The sequence below is a fragment of the Protomyctophum parallelum genome (assembly GCF_964188405.1).
Source record: "Protomyctophum parallelum genome assembly, chromosome: 15".
Taxonomy (NCBI): domain Eukaryota; kingdom Metazoa; phylum Chordata; class Actinopteri; order Myctophiformes; family Myctophidae; genus Protomyctophum; species Protomyctophum parallelum.
In genome coordinates this window covers 36,504,325-36,527,871 of record NC_139710.1, presented here as the reverse complement: position 1 = coordinate 36,527,871, position 23,547 = coordinate 36,504,325, and the positions used below count along the sequence as shown (strand labels likewise).

Here is a 23,547-nt window from a genome sequence, read left to right as displayed (position 1 = left end):
GTATCATAAATAACCTAATTTGTGTTTATGTGGTTGCCCCTAACAGGGCGACCAGAGTAAACTATGGGCACCATTTCATTTAGAGTATATGATCCGGTCGGGAGCGGATGATATAGTTACGTCATGTTGTATAGTATTGTTTTGTAGTCGACAGGCAGGATCAACGGGGCGGCAACTTCCTTTTCCCTCAAACCGATTTTTCTCAATAAAAGCTACAGGCTACGAGAGCTTTTATTGTTATTCTTCCGGTTTGAGGGAAAAATAATTTCCGTTTGATTGTTCCTGACTTTACATGATGTAACGTTTGCATAATAGTCTGCCCCCTGTGACGCCACATCATGTGGGTCAATACATCATCATCAGACATCATCGTACTGTACTTAGCGAGCTAATCAAGCCCACACTGTTTCTTCAGGAACAGTATCGGTGCAACACTTGCAATTTCCCAAAATTGTGAAATTTCTAGTTCTTGTTTTTGTATTTATCTTTTGTCTCTGTTTTGTGTTTGTGTTACATTGCTCCCTATAGTGCCTCCCTCTCGCAAAAAGGACCACAATAATGGAAACAACAAGCCTTGGGGCTTTCTTGTGTTTGTATTCTTTGTACATTCATTTTCAGTAAAGTGCACTGCCAATCAATCAATATACAGTATTGTATTGATTTAGCTGTTATTTGTGTGTGTGTGTGTGTGTGTGTGTGTGTGTGTGTGTGTGTGTGTGTGTGTGTGTGTGTGTGTGTGTGTGTGTGTGTGTGTGTGTGTGTGTGTGTGTGTGTGTGTGTGTGTGTGTGTGCGCGCTGCACTTTGTCACATCATGAAAGATGACACCAGTAGGGATGGGTGTAGACCTACTGTTGCGTAATCTCAATGTTTCAAAAGCGAAAGTAAAAACCACAGCAATGAGACAACAGAGCTACTTCTCAATAACAACTACAGACATTGACAGGTGAGCATAGTTACATAAAACTGTTCTATACAGAATGCAGACCATCTTTTCTGATTAGCTGTGGTTCTTATTTTGTGGTTCTACATAATGTTTTTTCAGTGAGGTGGATACATTTAAAACTATATGTATGTATACTAGCTTGATCAGGGTTTTGGTTAAGAAGTACGTGTACTCTTGCAAGTTGCATTTAGTCACACATTGTGTGTGTGTGTGTGTGTGTGTGTGTGTGTGTGTGTGGGGGGGGGGGGGGGGGGGGGGGGGGACGGGGACCAAGTTTGCCGCTGCGTGTGTGGTTAGGTTGCTGTTCTTTGGTTATTAATTTGTTCATGTGGAGACAGTGCATTAATGGGACTTAATGCTTCCAACTCTAGTAGAATTATTAATGTTCTGTAGTGTCCATGACAAAGAAAATATATGACGTGGAGACAATAAAGACTATTATTATCATTATTATTGAAGGTGGTAACAGTCCATTTGCTCAGTACAATATTTTGGGGGGCTTATTTTGAACGTGTACGTTAAATCTATAGTTTGCATTAATACGATCTCAAATGGAGGATTTAGTTGACACAATGAAATTAAATGGCGATAGTATTCATTGTGGGGCAGACAGCCTGTCATAGCCAGATATGGGAGACCAGTAGCTTTGTTGTTGCAAGGAAAGCTAGTCTCAGATTTAGTCAGACGGAGGGACACAGTATAACTCTATGGGGACCAGTGGCGTTTCCAGGAATTACATTTTGGGCAGGCAAGAATTACATTTTGGGCAGGCAAGATGTGTTAATTGTCGTCTCCCAGTGCACAATCGTAGCACTAAAGGTTTTCAAAGAGATATACCTGCCAGACGAGTATGATTCAAAGGCTGAAAGGCATGCATTTACATTCCAATGGGTGATTGAGGGTTTCGCTCTACCACAACGGCCAATCAGCTGTCCACTAGTTAAAAGCGACACAAACCGTAGGACCCGGACATATCTGGAGAGGGCGTTTACGTCACGGCTAAAATCCTGTATAGGCCTACACAACTGACTTGATTTTCAACCTTTGTTTCCAGTGTGTATAAATGGCGTCTGCCAGCAGTCTCCTGTCTGAAGAGCAGTTCCAGTGTTCCATCTGTCTGGATGTGTTCACCGATCCAGTCACCACTCCATGTGGACACAACTACTGCAAAGCCTGCATCACACATTACTGGGACACTAATTATGTGTGTCGGTGTCCACTGTGTAACAAAAGGTTCTGTAAAATACCAGAGATCTTTGTCAATACTTTCATTTCTGAGATGGTTGATCAGTTCAGGAAGTCAAAGCAGCTGAAAAAAACTTCCAACGCGCTCCAGGAACCTGCTAAACCAGATGAAGTGTGCTGTGACATCTGTTCTGAGAACAAGCTCAAGGCTGTGAAGTCCTGCCTGGTGTGTCTGACCTCCTACTGTGAGACTCACCTGGAGCCTCATCAGAGAGTCACAGCGTTTAAACGACACAAACTCATCGACCCTGTGAAGAACCTGGAAGACTTGATGTGTAAGAAACATGACAGACCTCTGGAGCTGTTCTGTAAGACTGACAACATGTGTGTTTGTCAGTTCTGCACTGAGTCAGACCACAAGTTACACCAAATTGTATCTCTGAAAGAGGAATGTGATGGAAAGAAGGCTGAGCTGGGAAAGACAGAGGCCGAAGTTCAGCAGATGATCCAGGAGAGACAAGAGAAGATGCAGGAAGTGAAACACACACTAGACCTCAGCGAGATGTATGCAGACAGAGAGATAGAAGACGGTGTGCAGGTCTTCACTTCTCTGGTGAGCTGTATTGAGAGAAGCCAGGCTGAGCTCATTCATGTAATTGAAGTGAAGCAGAAAACAACACAGAAACAGGCTGTAGGCTTCATCAAAGAGCTGGAAGAGGAAATCACTGAGTTAAAGAAGAGCAGGTCCGACCTGAAGCAGCTCTCACACACTGAAGACCACCTCTACTTCCTCCAGAACCTTGCGTCCATCAACACCCCTCCACCCACCAAGGACTGGACAAAGGTCAATGTCCATCTGACTTCATATGTGGGGGTTCGCACAGTTGTGGCTCAGCTGGAGAAGACACTCAGTCAAGAGATGGAGAATCTGGGTGATGAGCTGAGGATGATCCAGCAATATGCAATGGATGTAACTCTGGACCCTGATACAGCACATCCCAACCTCATCCTGTCTGAGGATGGAAAACAAGTGAGTCATGGAGATGTAAGGAAGAACCTCCCAGACAACAAAGAGAGATTCTCCAATGGATACCGTGTCTTTGGAAAACAAAGCATCTCCTCAGGGAGGTTTTACTACGAGATTCAAGTAAAGGGGAAGACTGGCTGGAATTTAGGAGTAGCCAGAGAGTCCGTCACCAGGAAGGGATCAAATACATTTAGCCCGAACAATGGTTACTGGGCAATAGGGTTGCAGAATGGAAATGAGCTCTACAACTACAGCACTGTTACTGACAGTCCTATCTTCACTGCAGATAACCTCCAGAAAGTGGGAGTATTTGTGGATTATGAGGAGGGTCTGGTCTCCTTTTATGATGTGGAGGCCAGAGTTCTAATCTACTCTTTCACTGGCTGCATCTTCACTGAGAAACTCTATCCATACTTCAATCCAAATAGCAACCAGAGTGGTAAAAACTCTGTTCCCCTGACCATCTCTCCTGTCAGTTACACAAAGTAGACTCATCCTCAGCTTTCCATGAACATATTAATTGTGATTTACGTGTGTATATTTAAGGTCTGTTAAATTTTCTCATCAAACTGTAAAATCTATCCAAAACGAAATGTTCTAACAATTATATTTTAAGAACTTAAATTAATTTAACATCTCTGAAAATAATATGGTTTGCAAAAGGCGTTCCTTTTGAAGATTTTAGGTATAAGACTTTGTTGAATTTGAGGTGAAAATCAGTTTTGTTACTTTGTACTTGGAGACATGCAATGGTTCTGATGTTAATGATAAACTCTTTACAGTATGCAGCTGATGTTAATTATTAACTAGGCCTATACTTACTACAGTAATTAGCTACAGTATAACCTGCACACCACTCAATCTTTGTATGTTTTTATTAAATGTTTTAAATTTTGTTTTAATAATATATGCATGTACATTTACATGCATATAACAAAAGAATATCTTCATGCTTTACGCAGATTTTGTTTAATCTGGTCAAAACTGCCTTACTGGTTCATATTGGTTGAACTTGTGGTGGACAGTTGATTATGCTCTCTAGCGGTGTCTGTCTGTCTGACTAAAACTATGTTGTATGAAAAATGTCGACTACCTTTTTTCACTGAACTAAAATAACTATGATGATTAAAACTGACTAAATGTACTGCCAATAGAAACTAGACTAAAATGTTAGAACTAAGACAATTAATTTTATCCGTGGTTTGTCACTTGTCACTTGTTTGTCACTCGTGTGCAGGTGTCATGTTCAGAAAATAGCAGATCTACAAGCTCACTACACGCAATGCATTGTGAGCTTGTAGATCGGCTATTTTCGGCACACAGTTAAGTATAAATAATGCAAGGTTAAATCAATTTAGATTTAGTCAATTTAGATTTAGTCGGCTAAAATCTTATATGTAGAACCTCGCGTCCACCAACACCCCTCCACCCACCAAGGACTGGACAAAGGTCAAGGTCCATCAGTCTTCATATGCGGGGGTTGTGAGGATAGCTGTGGCTCAGCTGGAGAAGACCCTCAGTCAAGAGATGGAGAATAATCTAGGTGATACAGAGCTGAAAAGGATCCAACGATATGCAGTGGATGTAACTCTGGACCCTGATACAGCACACACTAAACTCGTCCTGTCTGAGGATGGAAAACAAGTGAAGTATGGAGACATGAAGAAGAACCTGAGCCTCCCAGTTCGAGGACGGAGAGATTCTCCAAGAGTCGCTCTGTTTTGGGAAAGCAAAGCTTCTCCTCTGGACGGTCTTACTATGAGATTCAGATGAAAGGGAAGACTGACTGGGATTTAGGAGTGGTCAGAGTCCATCAACAGGAAGGGATAAATCAGAGCGATTCCCAACAAGGGCTTCTGGTCTATATGTATGAGTAATGGAAACAAGTACGAGGCTCTTGCTGACCCTCCTGTCCTCCTCACTGTAAAAGAGAATCTTCAGAAAGTGGGAGTGTTTGTGGATTATGAGGAGGGCCTGGTCTCCTTTTATGATGTGGAGGCCAGAGTTCTAATCTACTCTTTCACTGGCTGCACCTTCACTGAGAAACTCTATCCGTTCTTCAATCCATGTGACAACAATAGTGGCAAAAACTCTGTTCCCCTGATCATCTCTCCCCTTAGATATACAAATTAGACTTATCCTCAGCTTTCCATGAAAACATGAATTGTGATTTAAGTGTGTATATATTTAAGGTTTGTGTAATATGTTCTCATCAAACTGTCAAATCCATCCAGTTGTTAAACTAAATGTTGTAATTATCTTTAAAAAAATTACTTCTAATAATTTAGCCTCTCTGAAAAGACCAATATGGTTTGCAAATGGCGTTCTGATTTGAAGATTAATGGTGAAAAATCTGTTGTACTTTAGAGACATGCAATGATTCTGATGTTAATGACAATCTCTTTACAGCATGCAGCTAATGTTAATGATTAACTATACAGTATATAGCTATAGCCTGCCAGCTATAGCCTGTGTGTGTTCTTTTATCTTTTATCTTTTATCTTTTGTGTTTTTATTATGTCTTATTGCTTAGGACTTGTCTTTGACTTTGTGATTCCCAATATGTATTGTATGTCACAGCATTGGCTATTTGATGCATTATAGGAACAATAAATGTTTAACACAATTTGAAATCTTTGTGACTTTTTACCTGGACCAAATGTATGTCCAGGGGGAGACATCAAGCTGTGTTCCAACTTCCAATGCATGCAATGTACTGTAGTTATCATTTAGTCACAAGCCCTTTTACTTTAACTTATTTTTGAGGGGCGCCAGTCCCTCCTATGCCCATCTTTGTGTGTTTGTGTGTAGTGTACCCCATAGCGATGATTTAGATTGGCTGAGCACGGAATGTGAAGTTCACAAAGGAAAGTAGCAGCAGGTGCAGCGTTTTAACGTGCAGTTCACTAGACCAGTTTCACTCCACAAAGCACAAACAGTTCAGATAAAATGAGGTAAAATCCAAAAAGGAAGTATGTAACGTAATCCAGCATACGAGAGCAGACGTGCATACATGCATGCATGCATGCCTGCACTGCATTGATCATTTCCTATACTGTATGTCTTCTGTATACAGTGTGTGGGTGTGGGTTCTTTGCAAGGGAATGGTTTTCATCTTCACTGCTTCATCCATTTTTAGAAAACCTGTGTTTGAGAGGAGAAACAGAGACACAGAATAAGGGCGACGTATATCTAGTACTGTAGCTCCAGAATAAAGCTTGTTGTGCTTGTCGGGGTATAGAGTGGGTGAATTCACATACATTAAAAGTACAGAGGAACTGTCATTTTGGAGAAAAATAACAAAAAAACCTGACAAATGTCCACTCACCACTTGGACACATGCGCGCGCATGCGCGCACGGCACACGCACGCACACGAACGACGGGAGTAGTGTAGTTGAAGAGTGCAGTTGTGTACTGACCACATCCTAGTGGCCTATAGAAGAGTGGCCTATAGGGGAAGCACCCTATGATCCGACGGACCATTGCTCCGAAGGAGCATTGGTCCGAGGTGCACTGGGGGTCGGGAGAGGGTTGGGGTTAGGTTTAGGTGTCTGCCCCGGGGGAGGTTAGGGTTAGGGTGAGGGTTTGAGGTAGGTTGTCGATCGGACCAATGGACCGTCGGCATATTGACGTGGACCCGGCCTATAGTACCTCCCAAGAGTAAAATACTGTATGGCTTTTGTAGCTGTCCCAGCAATGGGTATTTTGTAATATTCTATTTTATTGCTTACCTTTCTGAAAATGTATAATATGTGAACATTATATGTATGTTTATTTGGGTACATATTGTATTTGCATGCTGTGTGTGGTGCCTGGTCTTTTATTGCTGTTCATTATGACCTAGAAGGGCATGCAGGAGCAGAGCCCTGTGATTAGAGTGAGGCAGCATTGATTGCACCTGTGTGAGCTGAACTCAGAACAAGCTGAGTTTCAGTGGTGCAAGGAGCTCTTCCCACGTCTAAAAAGAGTGTTCTTAAATAGAGAATATAAGAGAAGATAAAGAATATAAGAGAAGATAAAGTAGCTCTCCTGAAATAATCTGCAGAAGGCGGTATGTTACATGTAGTTGTTTTCTTTGTTTGTAAACAGTGTTGTAATTCTGTCGATCGTTTAATTGTTTGTGTACATCTCATTGTGTTTGTTTACATATAATACGGACATCATGATTGACTGACAACAAGGACTTTCATATTTCATGTTTCATTGTGTTTAAAAGGATATTGTTGTGTTTTATGTTGCAGTTTTTCTGACAGTTCAAATCCCATCAGCGCCATGGACAGCGTGGTTCTGTCAGAACTCCAGCACCAGACCAGAGGTCGTGGGCAGCAGCAGCAGACAGCATGGTCGTGTGGTGCAGCCAAGAAATGAGCAGCCTCTCCTCTCGCCACCTACTAAACCAGGCCAGAAGGAAGCTTTTGGGTGAGCCGTTTGTTTACAATTCTAAAAATGAACACGAAAGAAAGAAAGAAAGAAAGGAAAGAAAGACAGACAGACATTTGTTTTCTATTGCCTGCCTTGTAACTTTTGATATATTTTTCCCCATAGTGGTGATGTTATCAGAGTTGTTTGTCTTATGTCCACATTTTTTTTTTCCTTTTCAGGATTCAAATTCAAAAGCATCAAAAGTGGCAGACCTGCAAACTCAAAATATGTCGCTCCACGCCGCGTTTCGAGCTTGCAGATATGCCACCTTGATGCTCTTGTGTGACGCAGTATGATCAAGTAGGGCGATGATTTACGAAAAAAAACTACATGCTAGAGTTATATGGAGCTATAGAGACTCGGAGTAGAGTCGCTGCTCCTTTGCCTGGAAAAGAGCCAGCTTAGGTGGTTCGGGCATCTGGTTAGGATGCCTCTCGGGTGTCTCCCTATAGGGAGGTCCTCGATGCACGTCCCACTGGGAGGAGACCCCGGGGCATCTGGTTAGGATGCCTCTCGGGTGTCTCCCTATAGGGAGGTCCTTGAGGCACGTCCCACTGGGAGGAGCCCCCGGGGCATCTGGTTAGGATGCCTCTCGGGTGTCTCCCTATAGGGAGGTCCTTGAGGCACGTCCCACTGGGAGGAGCCCCCGGGGCATCTGGTTAGGATGCCTCTCGGGTGTCTCCCTATAGGGAGGTCCTTGAGGCACGTCCCACTGGGAGGAGCCCCGGGGCATCTGGTTAGGATGACTCTCGGGTGTCTCCCTATAGGGAGGTCCTTGAGGCACGTCCCACTGGGAGGAGCCCCCGGGGCATCTGGTTAGGATGACTCTCGGGTGTCTCCCTATAGGGAAGTCCTTGAGGCACGTCCCACTGGGACAATTTCTTCTTTTTGTTTTACTAAAAGTATCAATACTGCAATGTAGAATGACTCAAAGTACCAAAAGTAGAAAGTATGCATTATGCAGAATGTCCCATTTCAAGTTTTCAAATGTATAAAAATCTCTTGAAAGTAGCCGATCTTACAAGCTTGTAGATCAGCTATTTTCAAATGGACGAAATGTATATGGCGGGTGGGTAATAGTGGTTAATGCATTGTTTATTTTTTATAATTCTACTAAGTAGCTAAAGTTTTCAAATAAATGTAGTGAAGTAAAAGTACAATATTTGCCTCTCTTTACTTAGCCTACTTGACGTAAACGTACAGTTACTTTACACCACTATGTTATTCCCATGTGAACCCGCTCGGCTTGATCAGTTCTTCTCCATTGTTTGCTGAACTCCCTGGATCCAGACCCTCCGTTCCTTCCCTCTACCGAGCGCCCATAATTTAACCGTAATGTAATTAACGGTTATCAGAACACCTGGAGTGGAGTGATAGATAGGCCTACAGTTAAAAGTCCCAGTGCAGTTTTATTCATGGAACGCCTCTCATCGTCCAATGAAATGACTTGGTCAGAAATAACTGTACTTTCACTGTAATTCCAGAATTTGAGTAAAATCCTAATATCCTAATATAGCGGGTCTGTAGAGACTATGGATGGCAGATGTCTTTGGCTCATGTCATGTGTTTGTTGTGCTGGAACCAAGTTATAATTCACAGACTGAGCTCTCTCGTTTGACTTTGGATGTTTTCCGCAATCTTGTTGAAAAGCATTAAAGAAAAAAATGCAAGCGCACGTCCCTTGTAAAATGCACCGCCCACCACGCCTTCGATTATTATATGGAGTTGGAACATACCCACGTGCAGCGCCGTGCACGCACACGCATGCGCCGTGGGCATACACATGCACAAATGCGTGGCACACGCACACCTATAAACGCAGACAAATTCACCTTCATTTTCTCTTATACTCCCGCACTCTCACAGCAAACAAACACACAGGGGATGGCGTTAAGGGCCTTGTGAATTAGTGAAAATCGTTATCTGCGTGTGCGTGTGTGCGTGCGCGCGTGCGTTAAGTATGGCCGTGATGTAATTGGTATCAGAAACTCATAACTCGATGTGGGAAACTCCTCACCTTGAGTGGAGGCGCTGGTCGATAGCATCTGAATCCAAGATATTAAGGCGCGCTAAAGAACCTTTTCCCCCCTCCTTAATCAGGCTCCCTGGGGAAGCGGGGGGGGGGGGGGGGATATATCTTTATGGACCTCTAATATCTTCGCTGGGCTAATAAGTGTGCGGCTGGCTGGCTCTTTTTAAAGTTGACCAAAATATGACCTGCTCCATAACTAGTCCATTAAATCCAGGAAAGCACCCGTGTCATAGAACTGTCATGAACTATATGAGCACATTGGTTGGCTATTCAAAAGTAGCATATTTACAAGCTCATAGCATGCCACTTTTTTTTTTTAATCTTGAACATTTTGCAAATCCAAATACATATAATTTTGGATTTGTTTGGATTTGTCATGGTCAATTTTACATCACACTGGTTTGGGAAAAGGGAACGAGGGGGATATTTCGGTAGCGATTGCAGTTGGAGATCCATGCCCCATGCACCCGGCTATGCAATACCCTATAGTTATATATAGATCCATGCCCCATGCACCCGGCTATGCAATACCCTATAGTTATATATAGATCCATGCCCCATGCACCCGGCTATGCAATACCCTATAGTTATATATAGATCCATGCCCCATGCACCCGGCTATGCAATACCCTATAGTTATATATAGATCCATGCCCCATGCACCCGGCTATGCAATACCCTATAGTTATATATAGATCCGTTTATGCCCATATATGGAGATTTCTGTATCTGTCTCTCTGTGTCCCTTTATGGAGTCATGTGTCAGGCATGCCCAAATGTGAAGTACATGTTGTGATGTCAGAACAGGCCAGCTCCAAATATGGAGATATAGGGGTGAGCCGTTATACGACAACTCCATTTACTTCATGGTTTGTCCAAGTTAGACGTGCGTTTTATAGATAATGTTTATTTTTCACTCTCTTAATACTTGATGTACTTTAATACTTGATGTACTTTAATTGCTTGCCTCGTCTTGTCTTGAATCGGCCAAACGATGACAATAGTGAAGATTTGTTTTCACAGAAATGAAGTGCATGCAGCAAACAAATATTTTGAGCAAAAAGGTTGTGTTTTCTCCAAATTGAGCTTCAGTGCCATGTGACTGATTCCGGCCCAACAGGGTCCCATGTGTGTCTGAGAGTGGCTAAGGCTCACACACTGTGTTTTCTTTCTCCTTAATCTCAGTCTCGCTCTGTTTGCCCAGTCCAGTCTAACCCCCTCTGAAAGTCTGAAACTCTCCCTCACTCTCTCTGCTTGTCTATATCTCTGTCTCACACCATCCAATTGTTCTCTACCGCACGCACGCATGCAGTCATTGCAGTGGTGTACTATACATTTACTCAAGTACTGTACTTTATTTTGAGGACCTGTGCAGTACTTTCACTTCTACTCCATTACATCTCAGAGGCAAATATTGTACTTTAACTCTCCTACAATCATTTGGAAACTTTAGTTACCACTTTGCGTTGTAGATTGTGATATTACAAAACATATACTATAACCACTTCAGACCTTCAGCCATTTGGAAATGGCCTATACAAGCATGTGAGCATGTGTACTTCTGCTATTTTCAAAATATTTTCTGTTCAAATTGAAAACTTGTGCAATGGGGCATACACACACACACACACACACACGCACGTCTCAGGGATCTCACCCTTCCTTCCTTCTCTCTCACGCGTCTCTCCGTCTCCGTGACCTGCTGTGTGAGCGTACGCTTTCCTCCCCGTCTCCCTAGGATTAGGGTGAAGTCCGTTCGCGGCTCCTTGCCCGCCTGAACCCCCTCCCCTGGCCCCCTCCAGCCCATATAGGCAGTGGTTTTAATTGGCCCGGAAATAGCCCAGAGGATCCAGAGGGTATGAGGAGAGAGAGGGTTCGAGGGAGAGGAGGGGATATAGAGGGCTTCGTGGGTCTTTGTCCACAAGCTAACATTTGCAGTGGTGTAAAGTAACAATAACTACATTAATTAAGTATACTGTGATTAAGTACAGTTGAGGTATTTGTCTCAGAGGCAAACATTGTGGCCTACTTTTGCTCGACAATCATTTTAAAACTTTAGTATACTCGTTACTTTGTAGATTTTGATTATAATTACAAAATATACATTAACCACTTCAGCCATTTGGTAATAGCCGAAGCTCACTATGCGTCACATCGCGACACATTGTGAGCTTGTAGATCTGCTATTTTCAAAATAGTTTTTGGTGAAGAGGTGACCACCGAAACCACGACGGTGGTTAGGTTAGTTTAAACAGAGGAATGAATGTGTTGTGTGAGCGGTGACCACCGCGGCGTGACGTCATGTTGTAGTTTACGGTGGTCACCTCATCACCGAAAACTCATTGACCACCAGGGGGCAGTAGCCTGATGTTGGCTACTGCCACCGTAGAAGCTTGTTCTTTTTTGCTTGTAGAAGAAGAGCATTTCACATTACGTGTGTGTACGGTTGTAATGCACGTAACTCGAGAACTATTTGACCAACCGACTTCACATTCGACATGCGTTCCTCACCCCCACAGGGAGTGCAGTGCCAGGTATCGAGTCGGTCGGTACCCACAGTTCTCCAGAACTACCACAAAAGGCTCTGGTCAGGCTCTGCCAGTGGGCCTAATGAGGCCAACTCCTTTCACCTGTGCAATTTCCAGCTTCTGCCTCAGGCTTCGTACACACCTACACAACAAATTTTCGGTCCGTGTGCGATGTCTGAGTGATTGCTGTTTGATTGCTGCTCCAATTCATTTTCAATGGGAGTCACATGGTTTGACCAAACATTTTTGTTTGAGGGGGGAGCAATCAGCAATCAGCAATCAAACACAAATGTTTGATCAAACCATGTGACTCCCATTGGAAATGGTGGCCCAAAAAAACCGACTTGATTGGTGTTTGGTACGTGTGAATGAGGCCCCAGCCAATTGAGGCTCAACCAATCAGGCTCTGCCAGTGTTGATTGCCAAATACACTTTTCAGTTTGCAGTCTTCACACACAGGCACACAGGCACATACACAGATCTCTGTGGGACACCGGCTGACAGTTAAAACGGGTGCTATGGCAACGTATATCATGAGGTTCCCAATTAAGTTGCATCGTTCCCAAGTAGGCCGGATCATGGCCGACTGCGACGGTCACGTACAGGTCTAGTCAAAAGAATACCAAACAAAGATGCCACATGGGATCAAAGTCTATTACACAACAAACATGCGTGTGTGTGTGTGCGGGCGTGCGTGTGCGTGTGGACAATTCCCTTATGAGCAGCAAACTGAATGATCCACTCTGTGTGAGTGACTGGGCTCCTGAATACCTCTGTTCTCTTGAAAGACCACTCGTGTCTATACAAAAAGAGACAGAAAGCCCTGAAGCTCATCCAGACAGCCTGTGGAGCGAGCCTGAGGGATGCCAGAATATAGGCTCTAATAACCCATTCAAAGCGGAAAAGCATCTGTATCATTCTTTTCATTTTAGCTACATATATAGCCTTGGTTGGCTATTCAAAGATATAGCAGATCTACAAGCTCATAGCGTGCCACTTCGTGCCACGCTATGAGCTGGTAGATCTGCTATAGTTGAAAAATCGTGAATGTGTGCAATTCTTTGAATATATTATGTTTTTATTTAAGCGATCTAAAATCAAAAAATTATTTCAGGTGGATCTTGACATGAAAAGGTTTGAGCACCACTCTAAACATACACTTAGAATCTTGTCCTCAGGTGTTAATGGGATAATAGCATCTAATGTTCTGGGATCTGTAAAGGGAGACAAGAGGAGGAGAGTCTGTCTTGTTTCATTCACTGTTCATCTGAGCTCTACGTGTACGTCATTATATAACCACTTGAACCCTGACGTACCCATGGCCCGGAATAACCATATAGTCCGCTGTGTGCAGCAGCACCGGGGCACTTGGCAAAGGGGGGCACCTTGGCAAGGAGGGCAAAACTGGTAGAAATTGAGGCGGTTATTTGCCCTACGCAAACTACGCAACTGCGTAGAGCCCGAGAGGTAGAGGAACCGACGGGCCGTTCCATAGACGTTGATTTGGAAAAGTAGGTAGTCGGATTGAGGGGGGCCCCGAACTGGCTACTTCGCTAATCTAAAGATCTAAAGATTAGCGAAGGGGACCCACGGCGGCTCCAAAATGGCAGATTACTACTTCCGGTTCACAGGACTGGTTCACGGGGTCTTCGCTGCCTTTTTCCTGTATTCTGTTGGCGTTGGTGCCACAGTGTCGGAGTCAATGGTGACATGGAATCGGTTAACCGTTTGACCGCCAGTTTTTATTAATCTATCGCGCATTGCCAATGTTTTATTGCGCGCAACCATTATTTTGAAGAGCCAAATATCTGTAACCGGATGTTACAATGACAAAATGCTGTGTGTGGTGTCTTGAACGGTTGTTGTTCTGGTGGTCGGTGGTGGATAAAAAACCCGACCGCGAGTATCACAGCGCCTCCTGTCGGTCGTTGGAAAACCTTGTTTTCACCAGAAACGACATTCATTGTGCCGATTTGGAGATACAGGCCATTGAAAGCAGCACATAGAGTGCAAGTGGATGCGTCCGCATCTTCAAAATGTCCACTGTACCACTTTGACTGTTATGCTAACGAGAGGCAGCTAACGATTCGATCCGATCAAAACATGGATTAAAGAATATAAACCCTTGAAAACGTGTTTTAAGTGACATATTATAAACAATGTACCTCTTAGGGTAACACTCCTGCAGCAGATAATCGCTTATATAACTTTTCCTGTTTTTGAACCATGTTTTAATTGACAAAAAGATCAGGTCAAAATACAGTTACAAAACCAGAAGAAAGATAACTTGCAAAGAAACTCAAGGTTGTTCTATAGGGACCATAGGGTTCACGCAATTGCATATTCATCACAGAGCCTTCTTGTTTAGATATAGCTTCAGGGTTGTATTGTCGTATAAACAACAATAAATCTGTACATACAACAATGTTCAGACATTGGTTTGTATGGTTGTATACCATATGACTAGTAGTACCATCAGTGAGCCTACTGTATGTCTTGTGTATTTACTATTAGTGACTTCTTGACTGCTGCTTCTGGGCCACTGAGAGGCCATCTGGTGTCTAACACCTCATGGAGAAGTGACTGACTGCAGACTGACTGACTGTCTCAATCTGTCTGTCTCTACCAGTCAGCGTCAGTCAGTAGATTGGCTGTTTTCACACTGTTGTATGAAGTGAAAACTAGGGAATAACCACTTTAGCCCTCTACTTATAGTAAACTAATACTAGCTTTTTTTCCATCTACACCAAATGTCTTCAATCAAAAATGTTGCCGATCTACAGGCCTCACAAGTCACAATGTGTCACAACTCTATTTTATGTTCCCGCTACAATAGGGATGCCACGGGTTACAGCAGTTAAAACAAGCTCATTTAATATTCATGGCAAGCTGTTGTTCTGGTCATGGGCCAAGCCTCCAAGTCTGTGTGTTTTTGTGTGTCTATTGTTGCCTAAATAAACAGGTAAAACCTTTAAACCCCCACATATAATCTGCCCCATTCCCCATTTTACACGCATGCACGCACGCATGCACGCACTCTGCTGCCTAGCTCCCTCTCCTCTCTCCACCCTGTCTGTGTCTGTCTGTCTGTCTGTCTGTCTGTCTGTCTGTCCACCGCCTGAAAATAATCAAATTCAGGTGGCTCACCTGCTAAGCGAGTAAGCGTAGATGTGTACTACTCTCCCCTTCAGAATGGATAGCTACGTAGACAGTACGTGCATGTTCAGAACACAAGCGGCATCGCTCACATAAGCTCTGTATGTAAAGACCATGGTGAAGTGGCCTTTCTGTTTGACACGGAGGCTTATCTTCCAGTGAAACAGGAGCGGGGCGCGTCTCAGCCAATCCCAGCGGTTGGGGTAAGAGGACGAATCACATCTTTCGTAATTAATTTGGGGACGCATTTTGAGCCAGTAGATCGGCTATTTTCGGCATGTGCGTCACTGCTTCCCCCGTTCACGTGACTATTACTATACTGTGCCGTTGTGGCGTGTTGTAGGCGTGTTGTAGGCGTGTTGTAGGTGTGTTGTGGGTGTGTTGTGGCGTGTTGTAGGTGTGTTGTAGGTGTGTTGTGGGTGTGTTGTGGCGTGTTGTAGGTGTGTTGTAGGCGTGTTGTAGGTGTGTTGTAGGCGTGTTGTAGGCGTGTTGTAGGTGTGTTGTAGGTGTGTTGTGGATGTGTTGTGGCGTGTTGTGGCGTGTTGTAGGTGTGTTGTAGGTGTGTTGTGGGTGTGTTGTGGCGTGTTGTGGCGTGTTGTAGGTGTGTTGTAGGCGTGTTGTAGGCGTGTTGTAGGTGTGTTGTGGGTGTGTTGTGGCGTGTTGTAGGCATGTTGTGTTGTGGCGTGTTGTTGGTGTGTTGTGGCGTGTTGTAGGCGTGTTGTGGCGTGTTGTAGGCGATTCAGCCAACGCATCTGAAATGCAAGCCACTAGGGTTGGGGTTCGTAAAGGATTCCCACTTAACCCATTTTGACCTGAGATCAGATTCTAAAAATGTCTTCTACATCCTGACAGTTTTCTGAAAAAGCTATGTTTCTATGTCAGTCATTCTTCGATTAAAAAAGAATAGCAGACCTACAAGCTCATAGCGCGCCACTCGGTGGCATGCTATGAGCTTGTAGATCTGCTATTTTTCCACCACTTAACGGCCTACATGTCAACGATATTATCACTCTCACGATAATCGAAATATGCTTAAAACTTAAGCCCTTTTGTTAACCACTTGAAACCCCAGCATCCCTATTCTAGGGGGAACGTTCACCTATTTTTTTTAGCGAAGAGTTGTCTTAGTGTAGAGTGAATACCAAATGCACTGGACGGAAACTATATACTCACGTCTTATCTATTGGCTGGAGCCTGGTGGTCATAGTTCATCAATGTTGAGCAGTATACTAGTCGACACCTCCAGAGTGGATGCAGCCTGTAAAATAGGCAACACACGCATGCTTGGGTGTCAGCATGGGGGGCTTTAATGTGTGCGTGCTGTGCATGCATGCGGCGTGTGTGTGTGTGTGTGTGTGTGTGTGTGTGTGTGTGTGTGTGTGTGCGGGGTGCTTGAAGGTGAGAATAAGAAAGAGTGTGTGTGTGTGCGTGTTTAATCTGCTGACTACCTGCCTGTCCAGCCATCTGTCATGGTGCCACATCAGGGCTGCACATCACAGCAGAATCCCCCTCATCCTCTGCCCCATTGTCTTACCGCCTGACACGCAGGCACACATTAACCACAGGAATCACAATGTGTCACTATACCCTGGGTGTATGACGGGATGACATTTGAAAATAACCCAGTCTACGATGCTCACAACGTGTCACAACTCACAGCAGGTCGCGACACGTTGTGAGGCGATGCTTTCTGCCAGCCTGTGATTACTACAGGGATGCATGGATGCATATGTGCATATATTGTGATGGCGGCAGCTAAGACTAACTGTTCAGGAGAGGAGAAAAACTGTTTGTTGGGGTTTTTTTTAATCCAAAATGAGTTAATAGCACAGGCAGACTCTTGAATGATAATCTCGTTTGTAAATCAAAGATGCGAATATAATCCATTTCTACTGGATGAAGGTCTCCAACCATCTTAGAGTGTTTCAACCCTCGACCACTACACTGTCCGGTTGGCGGGTCAGCAGTGATTGGTCAAGTCACTGTCCCTCTCCTCCAGGCTTCCAGCTATAGACAAGTCCACGGAGGGGGGGGCGCCCCGGGCGCAGCCATCACCGAGGCACAGCCAGCACCGGGAGAGAGTGAGCTACCTGCGGGCCAGGTGCGGCAAGCCAGTGCTTTGCCTTGTGTGTTCTCGGAGGATAGCAGGCACTGAGAGGTCTCTAGGACTATAGGGCTGTATTTTGCGTGTCTTAAGTACCAGGTCTTATTCCCTAACTTGAGTAAACTAAAGACCTGGAGGCGTGATCAATGCTCTTTGGCCACTCAGAATAGTTAAATGGCATTGATCACGCCTCCAGGTCTTTCGTTTACTCAAGTTAGGGAATAAGACCTGGTACTTAAGACACGCAAAATACAGCCCATAGTCTCTAGTGTCCTCCTACGTCTCACCAGACTGTTCGTCTGTGCGGTGTCTCGTTCGTCCAATGACTGTCTCCCATTCACGGTGGGTCACAAATTAGTGTCTTCTGGGGGGCGCTTTACCGGATGTACAAATACAAGCAAACGTTATATATTCCGTTTTAACTACAGTAGTGAAAGCAGACACTTTATCAGTAGCCCTACTACATCGGCTAATAAGAATCAAAAGTCTTTTTTTGATATCTGCACCCAGAATCACAGTATTGCAATATTGGTATTGATGGATTTGACAGTTAATCATTTGTTGAATATTGGCCAAAATGTCAATAGTGTGCGTACCTAATGACATTGTTTAATCGAACCATCACCCATCAACATCCATACAATGACAGCTGATACTGACACATTCCAAACCACCAAGGAATGTTGTTCACATCTCTGAATAGCAAAAAATATATATTTGTTTTGCTTTTAAGACTTAATAACAACATGCTGATTCCATTCACGATAGGCCAACAATCTGATTTGACCTGCCAACGTGAACATACCTAGAACCACAGAACTGGATTAAACACTGAAATTCAAATTCACAGGAGAGGTAAATGGTGCATTTATATAGGGCCTTTATCCAAGACGCTTTACATAGATTGTGCATTACATTCACCCATTCACACACACATTCATATACACCGATGGCGGCGGAAACCATTCAAGGCACCAACCAGCACCATCATGAGCAATTAGGGGTTCAGAGTCTTGCTCAAGGAGCCCGGGTTCGAACTGTCAACCTTGCGGTTACCGTCGAGCCACCCCTGACCCACCGCCGCCGAAGCTAAACGTTAGCATGCGGTAGAGCGAACAGGCACACATACAATACCGCGATGGATACCACCATTCAGAAGACAAATGCCACAAATCTGACAATCCTGATAAAAACTAACGTTTAAACAGTTACTATGTTTTCCCAAAAGGAAATGTCATACTAGAGAAACTCCTGGTCAAATATTACACAACTGCAAGTTAAATTTGGACTTGACTATTAAAGTGCTGGTGTACTTAAAAAAGAAAATTAGAACACTGAACTATATAAAAGTACATAAGGTATATTCATTGTTTTAATGTTAATGCTTTGCTGCATTGAGACGTGCTGGCAGCTATTAGATCTGCTATTTTCACTATATATACACACACTAACACTATACTACTATATTTAGTTGGTTAATATATTATTGCACTTTTTCCCTTCCTAGAAATGTAGTGTCAAAAGTACAATAGTTGTAATGTAAAATGAAATGGAGTGAAAGTCTTAAATATCCAATAATACAAATCAATCAAGTAATCTAAAAAGAACATAATGTATTCAAGCAAATGCACTTTGTTGTTGTGTCCGTGCACCACTACGACTCTCAGCTCTGCTACAATTTCGTGTTCTGAATCACAAGCGTGTAATTTGACATCCATAGTCTAGTTGATGATTTTTCAACCGAACTGAATACATTTTTAATTTGTCCTTTGGTTTTCTGTCACTATGAACTTATTACGGTGCTTGACTCTTCATCGTTCAGTATAGTCACACAACCCAAACGAAATAGATGCCACCCGTCACACTCTCCCATCCCTCTCCAGCTCAATCACCTCAAAGCAGGCTCATTAACAGATGCGTAATGAGCAAGGCCTTAACCCATTTAGACCTGGGAACGATTCTACAAATGTCTTTTCTGAAAAAACCCATGTTTCTCTGTCAGTCGTTCTAGAACATTTTCATGTCAAGGAACCCCAAAAATATATGTAATTTGCCGCCGACCCCCGTCTCAAAATATGTTGTTCCAAGGACCCCCCAGAAGCAAAGATTTGAGTTGAAAACGTTCACTCTGAAAGAATATATTCAAACATTTGGGCCACATTTTCACGATTTTTCGTAGTGCGCCACTCGGTGGCGCGCTACGAGCTTGTAGATCTGCTATTTTTCAATAGCTAAATGATAACATAATGTTTAAAACACCAAAAGGGGTTCCCGCCCCAAAATGGGTTAACGAGCTTAACGAGGGCATAACGAGATGTCGTCGTGTCTGGCATCGCGGCGGCGTCTGGTCATGCCTCGTCAGGCAGGCAGAGCAAACGAGGTGCCAAATGCCAGATGTGCATTCTGTCTTCTTGTTTTTTGACTTTTCTTTTGACTTTAATTTAATTTACACACGGTAATGAATGGGATTTAAACGTGTCAAATGTCGCAGCAATTTAGCGTTACATGTTGTACGTGTTTTGTACTGGTTTATATGGTTCTTTTATGTTTGTTTATGCACAACATGTTGGGTAACATGTTAGGGTAACGAGTGTTTTTGCAATCTCTGAGTTATATATCCAGACTGTGTGTGTGTGTGTATGTGTATGTGTGTGTGTGTGTGTGTGTGTGTGTGTGTGTGTGTGTGTGTGTGTGTGTGTGTGTGTGTGTGTGTGTGTGTGTGTGTGTGTGTGTGTGCGTGTGCGTGTGCGCGCGAGAACATGCGCAGCCGCAGCTCCTATATGCCCAGCCTTGTACCAAATTTGAGATGATTTGACTGGCTGAGCACGAGTGTGATTTTTGTTTATCTGCACAGATGCTGTTATATTGTGGAAGCTGTGGGCTTGGAGCCTAACTGTGTAGTGCAGAGCTGGTGAATACAGAGGCAGCATCGATGGTGGATCACTACTGCACTGTGGTTGGTTGATTAGATAGCCAAGGGTGGAGTCTGCAGACTATAAGGGAACAGCTCGGTTGAGTGTGGGTTGCCATGGTGAGAGGCTGACACCTGCAACTCTGTTATTGTCTCCACCAGGCCGAAGGCATGGGGAGAGAGTATGTTTTGCACTTCGTCCGTCCGTCCGTCCGTGTGTGTGTGTGTGTGTCCGTCCGTGACCAGCTAATCTCGGCCACCGTTAACACGGTCGATGCCACATTTTGCACACACACTCCCTGGATGCCAACGATGAACCTCTGCCCCGAACTTTCCAGAACGGCCTGTTATAGCGCCACCAGGAGGCCGCTTTGTGCAAAACAAGTTTTTGCACAGTACACCTACAGATTTTGTCCAAACATCGCGCAAATTGGTAGACAGTCTCTCTAGAGCCATTCAACGAAACCGGTCTTTCAGATTTCTCAGACTCCATCCTGATTGGTTAAGATTGGCTTCCAAAGTTCACAGGAGTGCTCAGTTTCAAACAAAATGCTGCAAATCATGAACACATCGCGTGATTTCCGTGAAATTGTGCACCCACATTCCCACTAGGCCGAGGACGAAATGCCACATGAACAATTTCAACTCAGCCTCAAGGTGGCGCTATAACTGGCCGAAAAGTGTTTTTACCTCTAACTGCACGGATCTGTGGATAACTTTGTATGCCAACTCCCTAGAGGCCAAGGAAAAACCTTTGCCTGGAATTTTTCACATTTGCTCATCCTGGTGGAGACCTGTGCCCAGAAGGGCACTTTTTCTAGTTTTTTATTTGTTTGGATTGGTGAGTTGCCTTTTGATCAGTTGTTAAAAATAACAAGAACAATAAAATGAATTGTTCCTGCAAGCCTGGTCCATTTATGAGATGTTAGGGTTTTTTTTAGGTATATTCAGCTATAGTGTAGATTTGTGTCCTAATACAAACATTAAATGCCATTGACATGGAATGTATGTTGTACAATGATAAGAGCGCCCTTCACTTAACACAGGTGTGATTCATTTTTTCACTGACTTTGAGCCGATCTACAATCTCACTGCAGGGTAACAATGCTAATGGAAGATTAACCACTTTAACACTGATGCAATTTGGGCATGTTTTATGCCCTTCATGCCCCCAGTTATGCAAAACCTGCTGTACCCGCATTGTCAAAGTACCCGCCGTACCCCCGTCTGATTTTTCCATGTCCCCATACATGGAGTTCTGTGTGAGTCATGCCCAAATATGGAGTTGAGACATTATGTGACGTTAACACCACTGTGTGTGTGTGTGTGTGTGTGTGTGTGTGTGTGTGTGTGTGTGTGTGTGTGTGTGTGTGTGTGTGTGTGTGTGTGTGTGTGTGTGTGTGTGTGTGTGTGTGTGTGTGTGTGTGTGTGTGTGTGTGTGTGTGTGTGTGTGTGTGTGTGTGTGTGTGTGTGTGTGTGTGTGCGTGCGTGCGTATATGAAGCTGAACAAACAAAGCTCGTTCCACTTTCATTGTGCTCAGTGTCGAGCAGCCAGTCTGTAATTAGCACACAAACACACAGCCATCTGTCCAAATACCCTGCATCAGAAAAACACTATAGACGCACGTTCTCTACTGTCACTTTCATCCAACTCTCTCTCTCTCTCTCTCTCTTCCCCCCCCCCCTCTCTCATGCACACGCACGCACGTGCACACACACACACACACACACACACACACACACACACACACACACACACACACACACACACACACACACACGGCCCGTTGGGGATGTAGCCCCTCCTATATGCACAGCTTTGTGTGAATGTGATGAATTGATTGACTGAGCACGGAATGTATAATGATTTATGATGATAAGAGCGCCACCCCTCACTTCACACGGGTATGATTTATTTTGGTAATGGCCTGGGTAGTGTTTTGGTAATGGCCTGGGTAGCGCGTGTGGAGTATTGCATTCTACGGTTAAATGCAGTTAAACATGCATGCATCATCTGGTACCATGCTAAATCTGGTATATTTACACTGCATTTTTAATGTAATGTTCATCAATATATACTGTCCCGACTAAATAAACGAATAAAGAATCATATTCGTACAAATGAAGACATTGCCATTTCTACAGTGTGGCAGTGCTGTGCTAGCAGCTGTCTGTGGTCTGCCTGCCTGTGTTTTGGGAAGATGTTGTTCACGCGTGACCATGTGTCCTTATACTCAATATACTGTGTCATTTCTGGCAGTGGTAGATATAAACAAGAATAAATGACAAAGTGGTGATGCTTTCCATGCCCACACACTGAGATGTCTGTGTGTCTGTCATCAGATGCTCTAATTCCCCTGTGTTGGTGACTGACCTGTACACTAACCTCGCCTCACCAGGCTTTCCACCACCTCGGAGGAAAGCCTGCATGGTCTCTGTTTGAAAAGTCTGTATGATCCTGTCGGGAGCGAATGATATCGTTACGTCATGTTGTAGTATTGTTTTGTAGTCGACAGGCAGGAACAACAGGCGGCGCCAACTTCCTTTTCCCTCTCAATAAAAGCTCTCGTAGCCTGTAGCTGTTATTGAGAAAAATCGGTTTGAACCCCCCCATCTCAGTTGTTGTGGCAGAAAGAAGACTCCGCTTTGCTGGACACTGCCACAGAGCCAATGATGACCAGGTCATCTTGGATATTCTTCTGTGGAGACTATACCCTGCCCATCAAGAGGAACAAGACCTCTCACATCTCCAGATGTTCTGAGTAGGGACTGACTGTGAATGAACTTGGTGTGGCGATGAGCAACAGAGACCAGTGGAAGCAACTTGTTGAAGCAGATCTCGAGGGCACTCGGAGGATGATGATGACCCCCTAATGCTGTGATGTTTGTATGATTGGTTATTTTGAATCACTTGCACAGAATTTCTTGACAGAAAGTAGCTCATAACATGTCTAGGGTGGACTTTTATGAAACAAAAGCTTGGCAGATTGAAAGAGGATAATTCAAGCTTGACCTCCCCAGGGGAGTTCGTCAAATCAGGACACAATTTCAGTTTCATTTTACGGAAGAATTTCTTCCGAACAAACTTTCAGGCCAAGTCAATAGCAAATGATGTAAGTGTGTGACTTCATCATCATACATAATCATAATCGTTTTCATATCTATAAACTTCGTCTTTTGGACAATACTTCGTCCTGGGCGTCGGGCGTTACTAATAGAAAAGACGAAGATACTTC

General features: G+C 43.9%; 1 protein-coding gene and 1 pseudogene across 2 annotated transcripts; both read left to right on the top strand.

Annotated features, from left to right (window-relative positions):
- The first annotated feature begins 931 nt into the window (after positions 1–931).
- Positions 932–4,363, top strand: LOC310871570 (E3 ubiquitin-protein ligase TRIM21-like). The gene is made up of 2 exons (XM_083783167.1): positions 932–944; positions 1,999–4,363. Exon 2 carries the CDS (start codon positions 2,008–2,010, stop codon positions 3,643–3,645), a length of 1,638 nt encoding a protein of 545 aa, XP_083639293.1. The 5' UTR covers positions 932–944; positions 1,999–2,007; the 3' UTR covers positions 3,646–4,363.
- A 320-nt stretch (positions 4,364–4,683) lies between these two features.
- LOC310871830 (E3 ubiquitin-protein ligase TRIM21-like) lies at positions 4,684–5,289 on the top strand (annotated as a pseudogene). Its single transcript has one exon. The product of its transcript is annotated as an E3 ubiquitin-protein ligase TRIM21-like (transcript).
- Positions 5,290–23,547: the final 18,258 nt, after the last annotated feature.

Coding starts and splice junctions, on each gene's coding strand:
- LOC310871570 (XM_083783167.1), top strand. CDS start 2,008: ATGGCGTCTGCCAGCAGTCTCCTGTCTGAAGAGCAGTTCCAGTGTTCC.